The 12,834-nt window shown below is 45.3% G+C and overlaps 1 protein-coding gene across 2 annotated transcripts in view; it reads right to left on the bottom strand.

The window, feature by feature from the left end:
* Positions 1 to 12,834, bottom strand: part of STPG1 (sperm tail PG-rich repeat containing 1) — a 50,435-nt gene that overhangs the window by 16,450 nt on the left and 21,151 nt on the right. Inside the window, exons 4-6 of one of the 2 annotated variants that reach the window (XM_006744711.3) lie at positions 9,725 to 9,826; positions 5,296 to 5,466; positions 583 to 691 (exon numbers count right to left, since the gene is read on the bottom strand). In XM_006744711.3, the coding sequence (XP_006744774.1) occupies positions 583 to 691; positions 5,296 to 5,466; positions 9,725 to 9,826 (382 nt within the window). The remainder of the gene's footprint in view (positions 1 to 582; positions 692 to 5,295; positions 5,467 to 9,724; positions 9,827 to 12,834) is intronic. The other variant, XM_081817756.1, reaches the window with a different exon arrangement.

Raw genomic sequence — 12,834 nt, forward strand, 5'->3', positions numbered from 1 at the left:
AGGCCTGCCATCCGTCCGCCGTGTGACGCGGAGCAGGTCACTTCCCCTCTCTGAGCCCCCTCTCCTCACCGGACACAGGACTGAGAGCACAGGCCAAGGAAGACAGATGTGTGAGGACTGCATGGAAAATACTTAGCACGGAGTAGGCTCTCAGTAAACGGAGCCATTTTCCAGTGTTTGGGGACTAGTTGATGAAGTCCCCTCCAGGCTCAGGAGGAAAGGAAGGGTCTGGACACTCAGCGTATTGAGTGCCCCCCACCCCGCCCCCGGGGGCCTGTGAGGACACCTGGGGCACGGGAAGGTGCACACTTCTGCGGTGAGAAGCCACTTCCCCATCTAGCAGCCCAGAGCAGATGTGCCCGGTCATGAAAAGGGAGGCCAACGAGGCTGCTTTGGGGCCATTTCCAGAACAGCCCTTCTTCCCCGGAGCTTTCTCCTTTTTGTTCAGCACCTGTTCAACATCCCCACCCCACCCCAAGCCGAACTCCTTCCAAAGAGACTCCCTACGAAGCAATGGTGCCCCACAGAGCAGATCTGGTAGGTTAACCCTTGGGTCAAGGCTGGTGCAAGGTGGCTGCTTACCTGGGGCAGGTCCTGTTTCAGCGATAGTGAAAAATCCTCTCTGGGTTTTGGACATAAACCCCGCTCGGGCACAGACGTTGTTTCTCTGCTTGCAGTAAGAGACAGAGGCCTGGGGGGAGAACACAAGCATGGTATTCCTCAGAAAATGAACAGAGTGGAAAAGGTCCCCCCAACTGTGCCTTTGCCATCACCCCAGCTGGAGTGGCCGAGGAGTTTGTGATCACCAGCAGATGTCTGGTCCCCCCCCCTCCCATGGCACAGAGGACAGAGCCCGGAAGAGAGCCCGAAGACCTGGCTGCCAGGCTGGTCTCGTGTCTGCCACACGAGCTGTAAAACGGATCAGGTGAGCCCTGCTCTAGTTGATGCAGTGAGGGTGACAACAGTCAAGAGACATCGCCTATAGGACAGTGTCTTTTTCAAGTCCGTAACACTGCAAATGCGCATTGTTTTCCTTATTTTTTCTATGACTTTTATTCCTTTCAGGACACTGAGTCCTACATATCCCCACCCTGATTCCTTACTGTTCAAACAGCCCTCCTATGAACGCAGGATTTGGGGCACACAAGGGCATCAGGTAAGTTAAGATCACGATCAGATCTGTAACACTACTCCCTTGTCTCGACTTTTCTGGACCAACCAGAAATTAAGAATTTTGACTGATCCACACAATATACAGCATGTTCAGCACTCTGAAAATAATAGGAGAGAGAAAAAAAAAAAAGAACCCTGAGATCATTCCTCTGCTATATGTGAATCATAAATATTTTAAATGCCAATTTGCCGTCAGGCCCCTGTATTCATTAGATAAAGATGCAATAAAAATCGTAAATGTAGTGACTGGGAATATTTACTGAATGAGTGAAACTATTTGCCAGGGCCAGGGTGGTTTGATTTTTCTGAGATACTCCTTTGTGAAAAAAAAAAAAAAAAGTTTCTCAAGAAATGCAGATGGCATTTTGATTTTGTGTTTACAAAGGTGGAGGAATTTAGCTTTTCCCAGGGTCCTAATGGCTAGAATGCATGCAGGGCGGGCAAACAAAAACATCAGATGGGGCAGGCTAATTACTGGACAGAGGGACAGGAACCAGGTTGCCGGAGAGGAAGTAATAACATGGTACGGAGAAAAAGGAATCGAATAGAGAGGTGGGGGAATCGAGGTAAGCAAAGGCAAAGAAAAGCCCTAACAGACCTCGCCTGTGGTGTGGCTAACAGGATTATCACATTTCTGCTTCTTGCCAGTTGACTCAACCATTGTTCTCCCGGTCTGAAAAAAGCCTCCTGTAGACAAAACACGATTTCAGCCTTATTCCTCATCCAGACAGAAAAACAACTGAAAGAGGGAGCATTTTTGTATACTCTGAGTGTGTGTCACTGGAAGATTTCACCATTAGACGAGGAAAACAGTCAGCTAGCTTCACTGGCAGGTTGGGAAAAAAAAAAAATGAAGCAGGTTTACTGTATCACCACGGGGAAAAAAAAATCCAAGATACAGCTGAGTAGAAAATGCACGTGTACCGTGGCCAGCATAATCCTAATACTGGAGGTAGGGATGGGGGAGGAAAAGACCATGAAAGAAATTGCACCTGTTTTTGATGGTGGTTTGCTTCAGAGGGCAGAATTGTAAGAGAATTCTGCTTTTCTAGTTCATGGATTTCTAAAATACTTGAATATATTTAATGAAGAGCATGAATTATTTTCACAGTCACATTAAAACTATAATCAACAAAAACCATGCACTTAAAATTGATCCGTTGGCAGAAGGTCTGAGCCCTGACTTGGGAAACGGTCTTTTCTAGATTAACAACTATATATGACGGGGCTAATTCCTTCAACGTCATGAGCATTTACTGCAAGTGTACCATATACCAGGACCTGCGCAGGGCGCTGGAGATGCGAAGCTGGGTGAAGGAGCACACAGTGGGTTGCGGAGGCAGATGCCTGAAACACTAACTCACTCTCTCAGGAATGGCAAAGATGCAATGGCCAAGAACATTATCGATTTCTTGGACCAGGCCTTGACCTCTCTCCGGTTAGCATAACAGGCTCCTAACTGGTTTTTCAAAGTCCACTCTTCACCCAAACGGTGGTCCATTCTCCATATGGCTGCTGGCGGGAGTTTTTTTAAAAAAGTACATCAGATGATGTCATCCCCCTCAAAGGCTTCCCGCAGAGAACCAAATTAAAGATCCCTCCCAGGGTCTTTAGGGGCCTGAATGAACTGGCCCCTGACTATCTGTCTGGCTTCCCCTTATTCCCTCTCCTCCTAGCTAATGCTACTCCAGCTAACTTCTTGTAGTTCCCCAAGGCTCAGCTGCTTGCTGTCCCAGGGCCTTTGCACATGCTGTTCCCTCAACTGGCTCTTCCTTCAATTCTTAGGTTCTCAGCCCTAGAGCCTTCTCTGACCACCCAGTCTAAAGTACATGATGCTACCAACCCCCCATATTCTCCACATATTCTGTCTCTCAGGGTCCAACTCTTTGTCTGCCTCAAAGCTGGCCACAGTCTGTAATTATTTTGTTTGCCTGTTTACTAGTTTGTCATGCATTCCCTGCTGAAATCTAAGCTGTATCACTGGTCTAGCACAGAGTAGCCACAGATTCCATGAAGGGAGACCCAGCAGGGCTGGGACAGGCTGACTGATCACTCTCCAGCTATATACCCCAGCCATCTACCTGCGCTCACTGATAATGCAAACGGTCCCTTTGAGCGGGCTAACTTTGGGCAAATCCCTTCCCCTCCCTGAGCATCAGCTTTCTCTTCTGTAAATTGAAAAAAGAGATAACCCACTTCATGGATTCTTGTGAATATTAAATGAGATGAATACATAATGCTTAGAACAGTACATAGGCCTGGAATAGTACTTCATCTTCATCATCATTATTATTTTCAGGCTCTGATTATCCCGGGGGAAGACTACCTAGAGTTGTCCTGTCTAATTTGGTAGCCCCCGGCTCTCGAGCCCTGGGGACATGGCTGATCCAAATTAAGATGTGCTGAAAGTATAAAATACACACTGGACTGTAGAGATAGATGGAAAGAATGTAAAACATTAGTTATTTTTATTTATAATTATGTGTATAATTATTATAAATAAAAAGTATAATTAACAATTTTTATATTGATTAGACACTGAAATTAGATCTTGAATATACTGGGTTAAATAAAGTATATTCTTAAAATTGATTTCGCCTGTTCCTTTTTACTTTCAAATGTGGCTACTGGGAAGATTTGAAGATTTTATTTATTTATTTTTGCGAAAGAGAGAGAGAGAATGAGCGTGAGCTGGGGGAAGGGCAGAGGGAGAAGCAGACTCCCTGCCGAGCAGGGAGCCTGATGCAGAACTCAGACCCAGGACCCTGGGATCATGACCCGAGCAGAAGGCAGATGCTTAACTGACGGAGCCACCCAGGCGCCCAATTTAAATGATATATGTTGCTCCCATTATATTTCTATTGGACAGTGCCAGCCTAGCAGGCACATACATCATTTTGAGCACATTATAATTGATTGGATCAATCACGGAAGATCAGCAGGGTTTTTGTAGTCAGAAAAATAAATATTATTTATAAGTATTATAAAAGAAAAAGGAAATTAAAAATGAAGTACTCTAAGACCAAAATATCTTGCAATATGTCATAATCCTATTAATACCTTACATACAATTCATTTCTTATGTATTTTAGAGTGTTTCCACATGTGCTGTCTCATTTGGCTCTTATAATAACCCTGTAGGGTGAGTATAATTGATTCCATTTTACAATTGAGGCTCAAGAGGTGACGTGACTTCCCCAAAGACAGCTCTGCAGATCTCCACGGATGGCGGAGTCCTTGTCCTCCAGGGGCTGGGCTAAGCACACAGCTCAGACGACCTAATTTAACATTTGCGTTAACACTATGACGTGGACACATTTCTCCATTTTGCAGATCAATAACCTGAGTCCTGAAAGCTGAAGGGACATGCCCAGAGCCACACAGTTAGAAAGTGGCAGAGTCGACATTTGAACCTGACTTCATCTCTTAACCATTAATCATACCGTTCTGCCTCCATGACTACAAAGTGATTGTAATTGGCGGAGCATTACTGTGAAAAACCCAGTTTCTGATACGGAAATGTGGAAGCGTATTTTCCCTATTAAAACCTAAGAAGTGGGGCGCCTGGGTGGCTCAGTTGGTTGAGCGACTGCCTTCGGCTCAGGTCATGATCCTGGAGTCCCGGGATCGAGTCCCGCATCGGGCTCCCTGCTCGGCAGGGAGCCTGCTTCTCCCTCTGACCCTCCCCCCTCTCATGTGCTCTCTGTCTCTCCCTCTCTCTCATTCTCTCTCTCAAATAGATAAATAAAATCTTTAAAAAAAAAAAAAAACCTAAGAAGTAAATGGAAAGCGACTGCAGATAACGTGGGAAATAAGAATTGTTACAGATGAGAATACTGTCCCAGAAATGTTCTGTGGTAGGAGTGATTATAGTATTTTCCAGGGCGGGGTCTTCCCACTGCTTCCCACCGACCTCTGCGCTGCTCTCATTTTTGTCCAGGTTGTGCAAATTCTCCATAAAGCCTTGCACGCAGCCTCCTCTACCCGCTGGGCAGTCAACAAACGCTAACTGGTTTATCAGTTGCCTTAGAATGTTATTTCCCCAAAGCGTCCCCCGCCTTCATTCATTTTCGGAAAGCATTCATTCAGTATATATTTAACAAGCGCACGCAACGTTCTTACATTGTACTGGTTTGGTGCAGGGGGTTCAAATTTGAGGACTTTTGCAAAGCTCGGCAACTGGAACATGCTCGAACAGGAATTACTGAAGTCCTTCTTCGAGACGAAACGTGATGGGATAGTGTATGCGTTAGCCGCAGGGTATTTAGAAACGATGGTGTCCAGTCGGGCGCGCTGCAAGGAGAAAGTCAAAGGCATCAGCGCCCTCACGTCATCTCTTGGCTCCACAGGACAGATGTCAAAGGAATGGTGCCCAGCGCTAGGTCTGAAAGCATCGTATGAAAGCTGAAACTCCAGCAGGTAACAATGATAAACTGACCTTGGGCTTTGAGGATTTGCTCTTTGAGAACACAAGTTCTGACCTGTTTAACTTCTATAAACTAACTCAAATTATTCATCTTACATTTGGGACTTGGCAAAAATAATTTTGCCATAAATGCATTGCCACCCAATCCCGTTTCAGGCCACTTACCCTTGACTCATCAGCTGTTGGGTAATTTATATGATGGGAAGCTTTAGACTTTCTTCCTCCAGCCAAGGCTTTCCTTCTGAGTAAAACTTCACATCTTGTTTCTAAGATTAAGTAATCTGAATTGCTTAAATAATAAGTTTGCTTCTAATGTCTTAAAGGCACAAGGGTCGACGGGGCTTGCTGTCCACCCATGCTTCCTACCTTCCACCTAATTGCTGATTTCTTTTTTTTTTTTAGATTATTTATTTGAGAGAGAGAGGAAGAGAGAGAGCATGAGCAGGGGGAGGGGGAGAGGGAGAGGGAGAAGCAGGTTCCCTGCTGAGCAGGGAGCCTGACATGGGCTCAATCCCAGGACCCCAAGATCATGACCTGAGCCGAAGGCAGATACTTAACCAACTTAGCCACCCAGGTGCCCCCTAACTGCTGATTGCATAGAACCCTACAATTTTTTTTTTCTCTTTCAGTAGGACCAATCCTACTCCTTCCTGGAAGCCGTAATAAACTATTTTCAGTTAAAAAAAAAAAAAAACAACAAACAAGCAGAATCAATGTTTGCCAAATGAAAAGGGGCAAAAGCCATAGAAACTAGGTGATAACATCACTTTACCCTAGGATAGTATGGCAAGTATTGGAGTCTGATAAAACAAACAAACAAAAATTCTCATTATTTTATGATTAAAAGCTTGAGAACATTGCCCTGGGTTTCCTCAGCTGGATAGGGGTCAATAACTACACAAGCACAGAAAGCAGGTGAGACTGTGGGAAGGCATTAACCCTCACCCCCACCAACTCCTCACCCTGTGCTTGGTGGTAATGGTTCTCAACATCTAGTCTATGGACCACTGATGGTATATGGGTGGATGTGCTCCCAGCGGCAAACATGTTCTTGTCCAGAGTCTCAGCTGTTCAGAGTCTAACCTGGGTTCAAGTCCCATGTCAGCCTTCTCCTAATTATCAGGATTCATTGATGTTCCCAGAAGTAAGATCACCCCAGCCCTCTACGCTCTTTGCCTTTGCATTATGGGGAATAGTTAACCGAGTGCTTTTCATGGGCTGCTGTGTTTAATCCTCTTGAAAAACCTGGGGAGTGGATATTATGATTATCCCCACTTTACAGATGAAGACACTGGACTTCGTCTGCTAGCTGAGGGGTGGAACCAACATTATTTCCAGTCAGCCCCCACTATGTGATAGAGATTAGATATCCCATTCTAAAGAGGAAAAGTCAAAAGGAGGAAAGTAATACATGTTTTCATTTACAAGAGGAGCCCTGATGAATGACTGTGGGATGTTCTAGTTCAAGGAGAATCACGACCCTCTCTCTCCGTTGCCCAATGGGATCTTTCCTTTTCACTTCCATAGAAGAAGGGTCACCACCCCCGGTGGTCCCATTTGTGGCATGTCTATCCTGACTCACCCAACAGATGAGGCAAGCACGTTTTTCTAAAGCACTATTTCCCGAAGTGTTCCCTGGCATACCAGTTCTATAAGATAAGTTAGTGTTGGTGGTAAGAGCAGAGAGAGAGTTCCAGAGCCAAATAAACTTGAGAAGCCTCATAGTGTGTTCCCATGTTGAAGACTCATAATATACACCATCATATTAAGTACCCTGAGAAGTCCTACCATAAACAAACCCAACTTGACTTACCCAGCCTTCCTGAAACTTAACTAGATCATAAAATCTTTTTGGCCTAGAATACCTATGAACATACTTTTGGGGGAAAAAATCGTTCTAATTGTTCATTTGAAGCCAAGTTTCATAAAGCATTGTGATAGAATTTGTCTCAATATAGCTGAAGTAACACTGACTCAGACAACCCTCCCCACCCCTTGACTTTCTTTTAATTGCCGGGCCTGTGGGCTCCAATCTGGCTGCATGCTGGCATTTGTGAACCTCTCTGCAGCACCTACTAATTTTTCCAGAACCACTCCGGTCACCATGCAAATAGAGAAAGGCCATGAAAGTCTCCTCCCACCTGCCTAATTTAACCTTCTGTCAGCCTCATGAATAATCCTGGAGCAAAGATTTAGAATATATTAATGAAGTTCTTTAAATTATTTGGACTTAGCGAGGTGACAGGTCCTCTCCAAAGGTTGGATGTAGGGGTTCCAACAGTCATCAGGAAGTTTCTAGAATTTATTGATCCACAGAGTTTTTTGTTCACCCTCACCTACAATCACACTCCTCCTGGCTACACCAGTGTCAATCGGGCAGATCTTTCTCTGACGAGGTCTACTTTTCATACCCTCAGAGTCCGCAGATCCAGAAATGGAAGAGGTGCCAAATGTGAAAGTCACTAAGGGGGGGGGGGGGAAGGCATGAAATTCACATCGGTGCAGAAAGGAAGTAGGTAAGATGTGGGGTCTCTTAACAGATTTCCATCAGCCACTGCAGGATGGTTATAGGAACTTAAATGTCTATAAATATAAATTCCCATCCATCAAAGCAGGGAGGGAAAGCCTGCACAACTCCATGTCTGTTTTCTTTTGGGTTTGGTCTGAATTTTTTAAGGACCTGACAGGCCTGATTAGATTCTGTAATACTCGGACCTTCCCCTGAGCCTCTTCTCCAGATGGCCCAGCCTCATCGTTTGGAAAGTTACTGCACACAAAGCCTAGTAGGGAATTGATCGTGCGCTCTCATTCTGTCCCTTCTTTGGGACCAAGCAGGAATGGGCAGTGCCCCTCTACGGCCAAGAATTTCTCAGAGAGAAAACCTAGGAGGTGCGGGAGAGCTTGTTTGTGACTCAGGTGGTAACACTCATAATATTTAACGTGTTTACAATACTCTGCAGTTTCAAAGAGCATTTCACTCATTGTGATTTGCCCAGTGCCTCCAGGGAGTCTCCACTTTTATGAGGTAACTGGGACACAGAAGGGTGACGTGCTTGAGGCCACATCGAGAATCCTCTGCTGAGTCAGGCTTAGGTCTTAAGTCTTGTCTCCTGTGCCAAGACTTCGTGAGATGGCACTTCTATTGCTGATTGCTTTCAGGTCCCTTTATTTGCAGGGCTTGGGGCAGAAAACGAGGCAGAGGCATGGTTGTTCTGTGAGCTCACTGGGGGCATGGGTGACTTCCATGTCTCCGCCGATGGGGAGCTAGCTCCAAAGTCAGCTCTGCCAAAGTCAAATTCCAGTAAGTGGCTGCATTCAGCGTGTCTTAAATGGATCCTTTGTGTGGTGTTTTGTTTTGTTTTGAAATCAGTTCCAGTGTCAGGCATTATAATACAATTTTGCAAGAGATTATTATACTTTTTAAAGGGACAGAGGGCATATGAGTTTTGTTGGTGCTAGTTTGGGTTTGCTTTCTTTTTCACTTTCCTACCTCAGCTAATCTTAATCCCAGTTTGACCCTTTTCCCTTGCTATATCTCTTCTTCTTGCCAATTTATAGATACTCAAATTAAGAACAAAAGAAAAAATCCTTGCCCAAGTCTAGTCAGGGACATTGGCACTTCATATAGCTCCCTGATTCTTAGAGCCATCCACAAAGATAAAGACCCACATCTTACAAAGAAGGGAAGTAGGGAGGGGAGGAAGATAACTCCATTTCAGCCTGTTGTCTGCTTTATTTTTGCTCCTAGAAGATTTCTCAATAATTTGAATAACCCAATTAGACCAAGTGGTGTAATACATCCTATTAGGCTAAGAGCTTTTCCCTGGTGCCTAAAAATCTCAGGAAAACATCTGCCTAGGCCACTCCATGATGACAAAATTGATGTGGATGATCAGGCTCTAAATATCCCTCCAGCCTCTCTTCTCCAATGTGTAGCAGTGGGGGGATAATTACTTAAAGACACAGGCTCTAATTTACCTGCATGACACCTGAGGCAGCAGTTACTCTCCTAATTAGAACCACGGCCTTTGGAGAGAAGGGACCAGCTGTCCAATACATGTTTATGCAACGGACGGAGGAAATGACTGATCCGCTAGTGGCCTTACTCAAGGAAGGGTTTCTCACCATAGAGGGAAAAGTGCACGTTCCTTTCTTAGACAACGAGGCACTGTTGAACACTGGAGATTGGTGAATGACGTTGTAGAACCCCGGACCTGGGATGGTATCCTGAAAGGAAGAGAATGGGGTGTCATCGGAGTACATTCATTTCCACCGTGCTTTCCCGCAAACTTTATATCCATTAATGCTCAGCCTCACTGTAATCCTCAAGGCTAGGCATCACCACCACTTCATGGGTGATAGATAGTCTGGCTCCACCATTGCCTAGCCTGCCCGCTCACTGTCTCGGTTACCAAGTGCTGGGGGTTGGAATTCCAGCCTGGGTCTGGGACCCCCAAAGCCCTGGCTCACTCCACCACGTCGTCCTGCATTCCAGAAGAATGCTGTTGTTTTTTTCATGCCATTAGAGAAATGAGCACAAGATGGGATGCTCAGTGTGGCTGATACGCAAGTCAGTGTGTGCTGATTGGGGAAGCCAAGCCCAAGGTAAGGGAACGATGACCGATTTCACGTTAACCACACCCACCTGACTCAGCTTCCTCATCAACCTTTCAGAAGAGAAATGAGGGAGTGTTTCTGTTTATAAAGCAAAATGAAACAAAAACAACCTTCATGCCAAACAAGACCATGTCTAATTCTTCTCAAACAAAAAGAGGCAGGCTCGTGAGGCTCAGATGCTAAATGATGCAGGTATGATAGGAATAAACAGCAGCTTGATTTCGAAGCTCATTTCTGCTTTTGCAGTTAATTGAGCTTTCATCTCATTTCCCATGCTAGTTACCAAGGGGAGGTATATGTTGACAGAAGTTGGCCAAGCAAGTGGCATGAAATGACAGGGATGCTCCACTCTTGAGAGCTTACTGGGTGCCAACTTGATGCCATGAGCTTTTCAAAGGTTTCTTCACTTAGTCCTCCGACGAGGAAGGGGTTACTGTCCCCATTTTACAGAGGGAGACACTGAGACCAGTGGAGATGAATTTTCCCAATATCCCACTGCCACAAGTACCTGAATTCAGTGCTAAGGACATTATGAACACAAACTCTCTGCAGTGGGGGTGTTATCAAGTCTCTCCAACCTCTGCCCCCGAGGCTCATCCTGCCTCCACCATCCCTACTACCTTCCTCAGGGCAGAAAGAAGGCCTAAGGTGCCACCAGGGCCTTCCAGGACTTTCCAGTCTGGCCTGAGCAGTGTCTGATTATGGTTTAATATAGGGGATAGAGCCATCAGTGAGATTAACAGGTTCCTCTGTGCTGAATTTTAAATGCAGTGGATCCTTTGAGCATTGCTCAAAGCAGGTGGGTGCAGGGCACTAATTCCCACTTTGTAGGTGATGATGATCTCAGGTGCACAGAGTGGGGGCTCATCACCAGGGAGAATGGGGCAGACCATGAGATGGGCGGCAGAACCAGGTGCACCAGCGCCCTAGGCCAAGTTCAGAAGACATTGGCACGTGGGAGCAGATTCAAGGAGCTACAGGGAAACCCAGAAGAGATTTTTCTAGGGGGCTGTTCGTGGGGCTAGCATTTATTTATTGAGTGGCCGCTCACTGTGTGCCAGGCACTGTTCTGAGTATTTTACATGCAGCAACTCATTTAATCCCCATTTTAATTAATTAATTAATTAATTTTAAAGGACGTTATTTGACAGAAAGAGAGCACAAGCAGGGGGAGCGAGTGGGAGAGGGAGAAGCAGACCTCCTGCTGAGTGCGGAGCTGGATGTGGGGCTCCATCCCAGGACCCAGTGATCATGACCTGAGCCAAAGGCAGACGCCTAACCCACTGAGCCACCCAGGCGTCCCTTAATCCCTTATTATTAAAATAAATAATAATTTTATTTTATTTATTTATTTTTAAAGATTTTATTTATTTATTTGAGAGAGAGAGAGCACAAGCTGGGGGAGGAGCAGAGGGAGGAGACTCTCAACTGAGCAAGGAGCCCAATGTGGGGCTCAATCCCAGGACCCTGAGACCATGACCTGAGCCGAAGGCAGGCACTTAACCGACTGAGCCACCCAGGCGCCCTTTAATCCCCATTTTAAAGACGGGAAGACAGGGCCCAAAGAGATAAAGCCCAAGGTCCCATGGCTAGTAACTGTCAGGGCCAGAATTTGAACCCAGGTGGTCTTAGTACAAAGCCTACTCTTTTTTTTTTAAATTGAGATATAATTGACACATAACATTATATTAGTTTTGTGTGTACTGCATGATTCGATATTTGTACACACTGGAAAGTGATCACCACAGTAAATCCAGTTAACACCTGTCACCATACACAGTTGTAGCATTTTTGCCTTCTGATGAGAACTTTTAAGATCTACTCTCTTAGCAACTCCCAAAATGCAATCCAGTGTCACTAACTGTGGTCGCCATGCTGTATGTCACATCCCCCTGACTTATTTGATAACTAGAAGTTTCTGCCTTCTGATTCCCTTCACCCATTTTTCCCACCCCCACCAAACATACAGAGTCTACTCTTACCCATTAAACCAAACTGATTTTCAAATGAGAATGTGTAGGATAAAAGAAAAAAAAAATCCCACAGAGTTTTGAATCAGGAAATTTTCGTCTCAATGCTGCGACTAGCTAAGTGACCTGGAGCAAGTCACATCGCTGGGCCTCAGTTTCCTCATTCGTAAATGAGAGACATCGGACTCAATGCCTTTGGGTGCCTCTTAGCTTCGCAAGAGCCCCTAAATCAAGGAAGAGCTGAAGCAGGACACGTCACCATGACTCTCCCAGGTTTAAACAGTGAACAAGGAAGACACGCACCTCTGGCTTCTAGTCCTCCCCCGCACACACTCAACACGGCCATCAGCTCACACACATTTTCCAGACACCTGCATGTGTCTGAGGAGCTAGAGTTGCCCGATAAAATACAAGGCGTGCAAGGCTGCTCCCTCCCACCCTGCCCAGGTAAATTTGAAAAGCTATTTTAGTGTAAGTATGTCCCATGCAATATTTGGGACATACTTATACTAAAAGAGTTGTTTGTCATTTATCTGAAATTCTAAATTAACTAGAAGTCCTGTGTTCTTATTTGCTAAATCCAGCAACCCCACTGGACCTTGATCACGTTTTAATTCTGCTGTGTTGCAAACTGGTTTGAGTCCAGGC

This window comes from Leptonychotes weddellii, chromosome 4 (assembly GCF_054177405.1).
Source record: "Leptonychotes weddellii isolate Sample4059 chromosome 4, ASM5417740v2, whole genome shotgun sequence".
NCBI classification, from domain to species: Eukaryota; Metazoa; Chordata; class Mammalia; order Carnivora; family Phocidae; genus Leptonychotes; species Leptonychotes weddellii.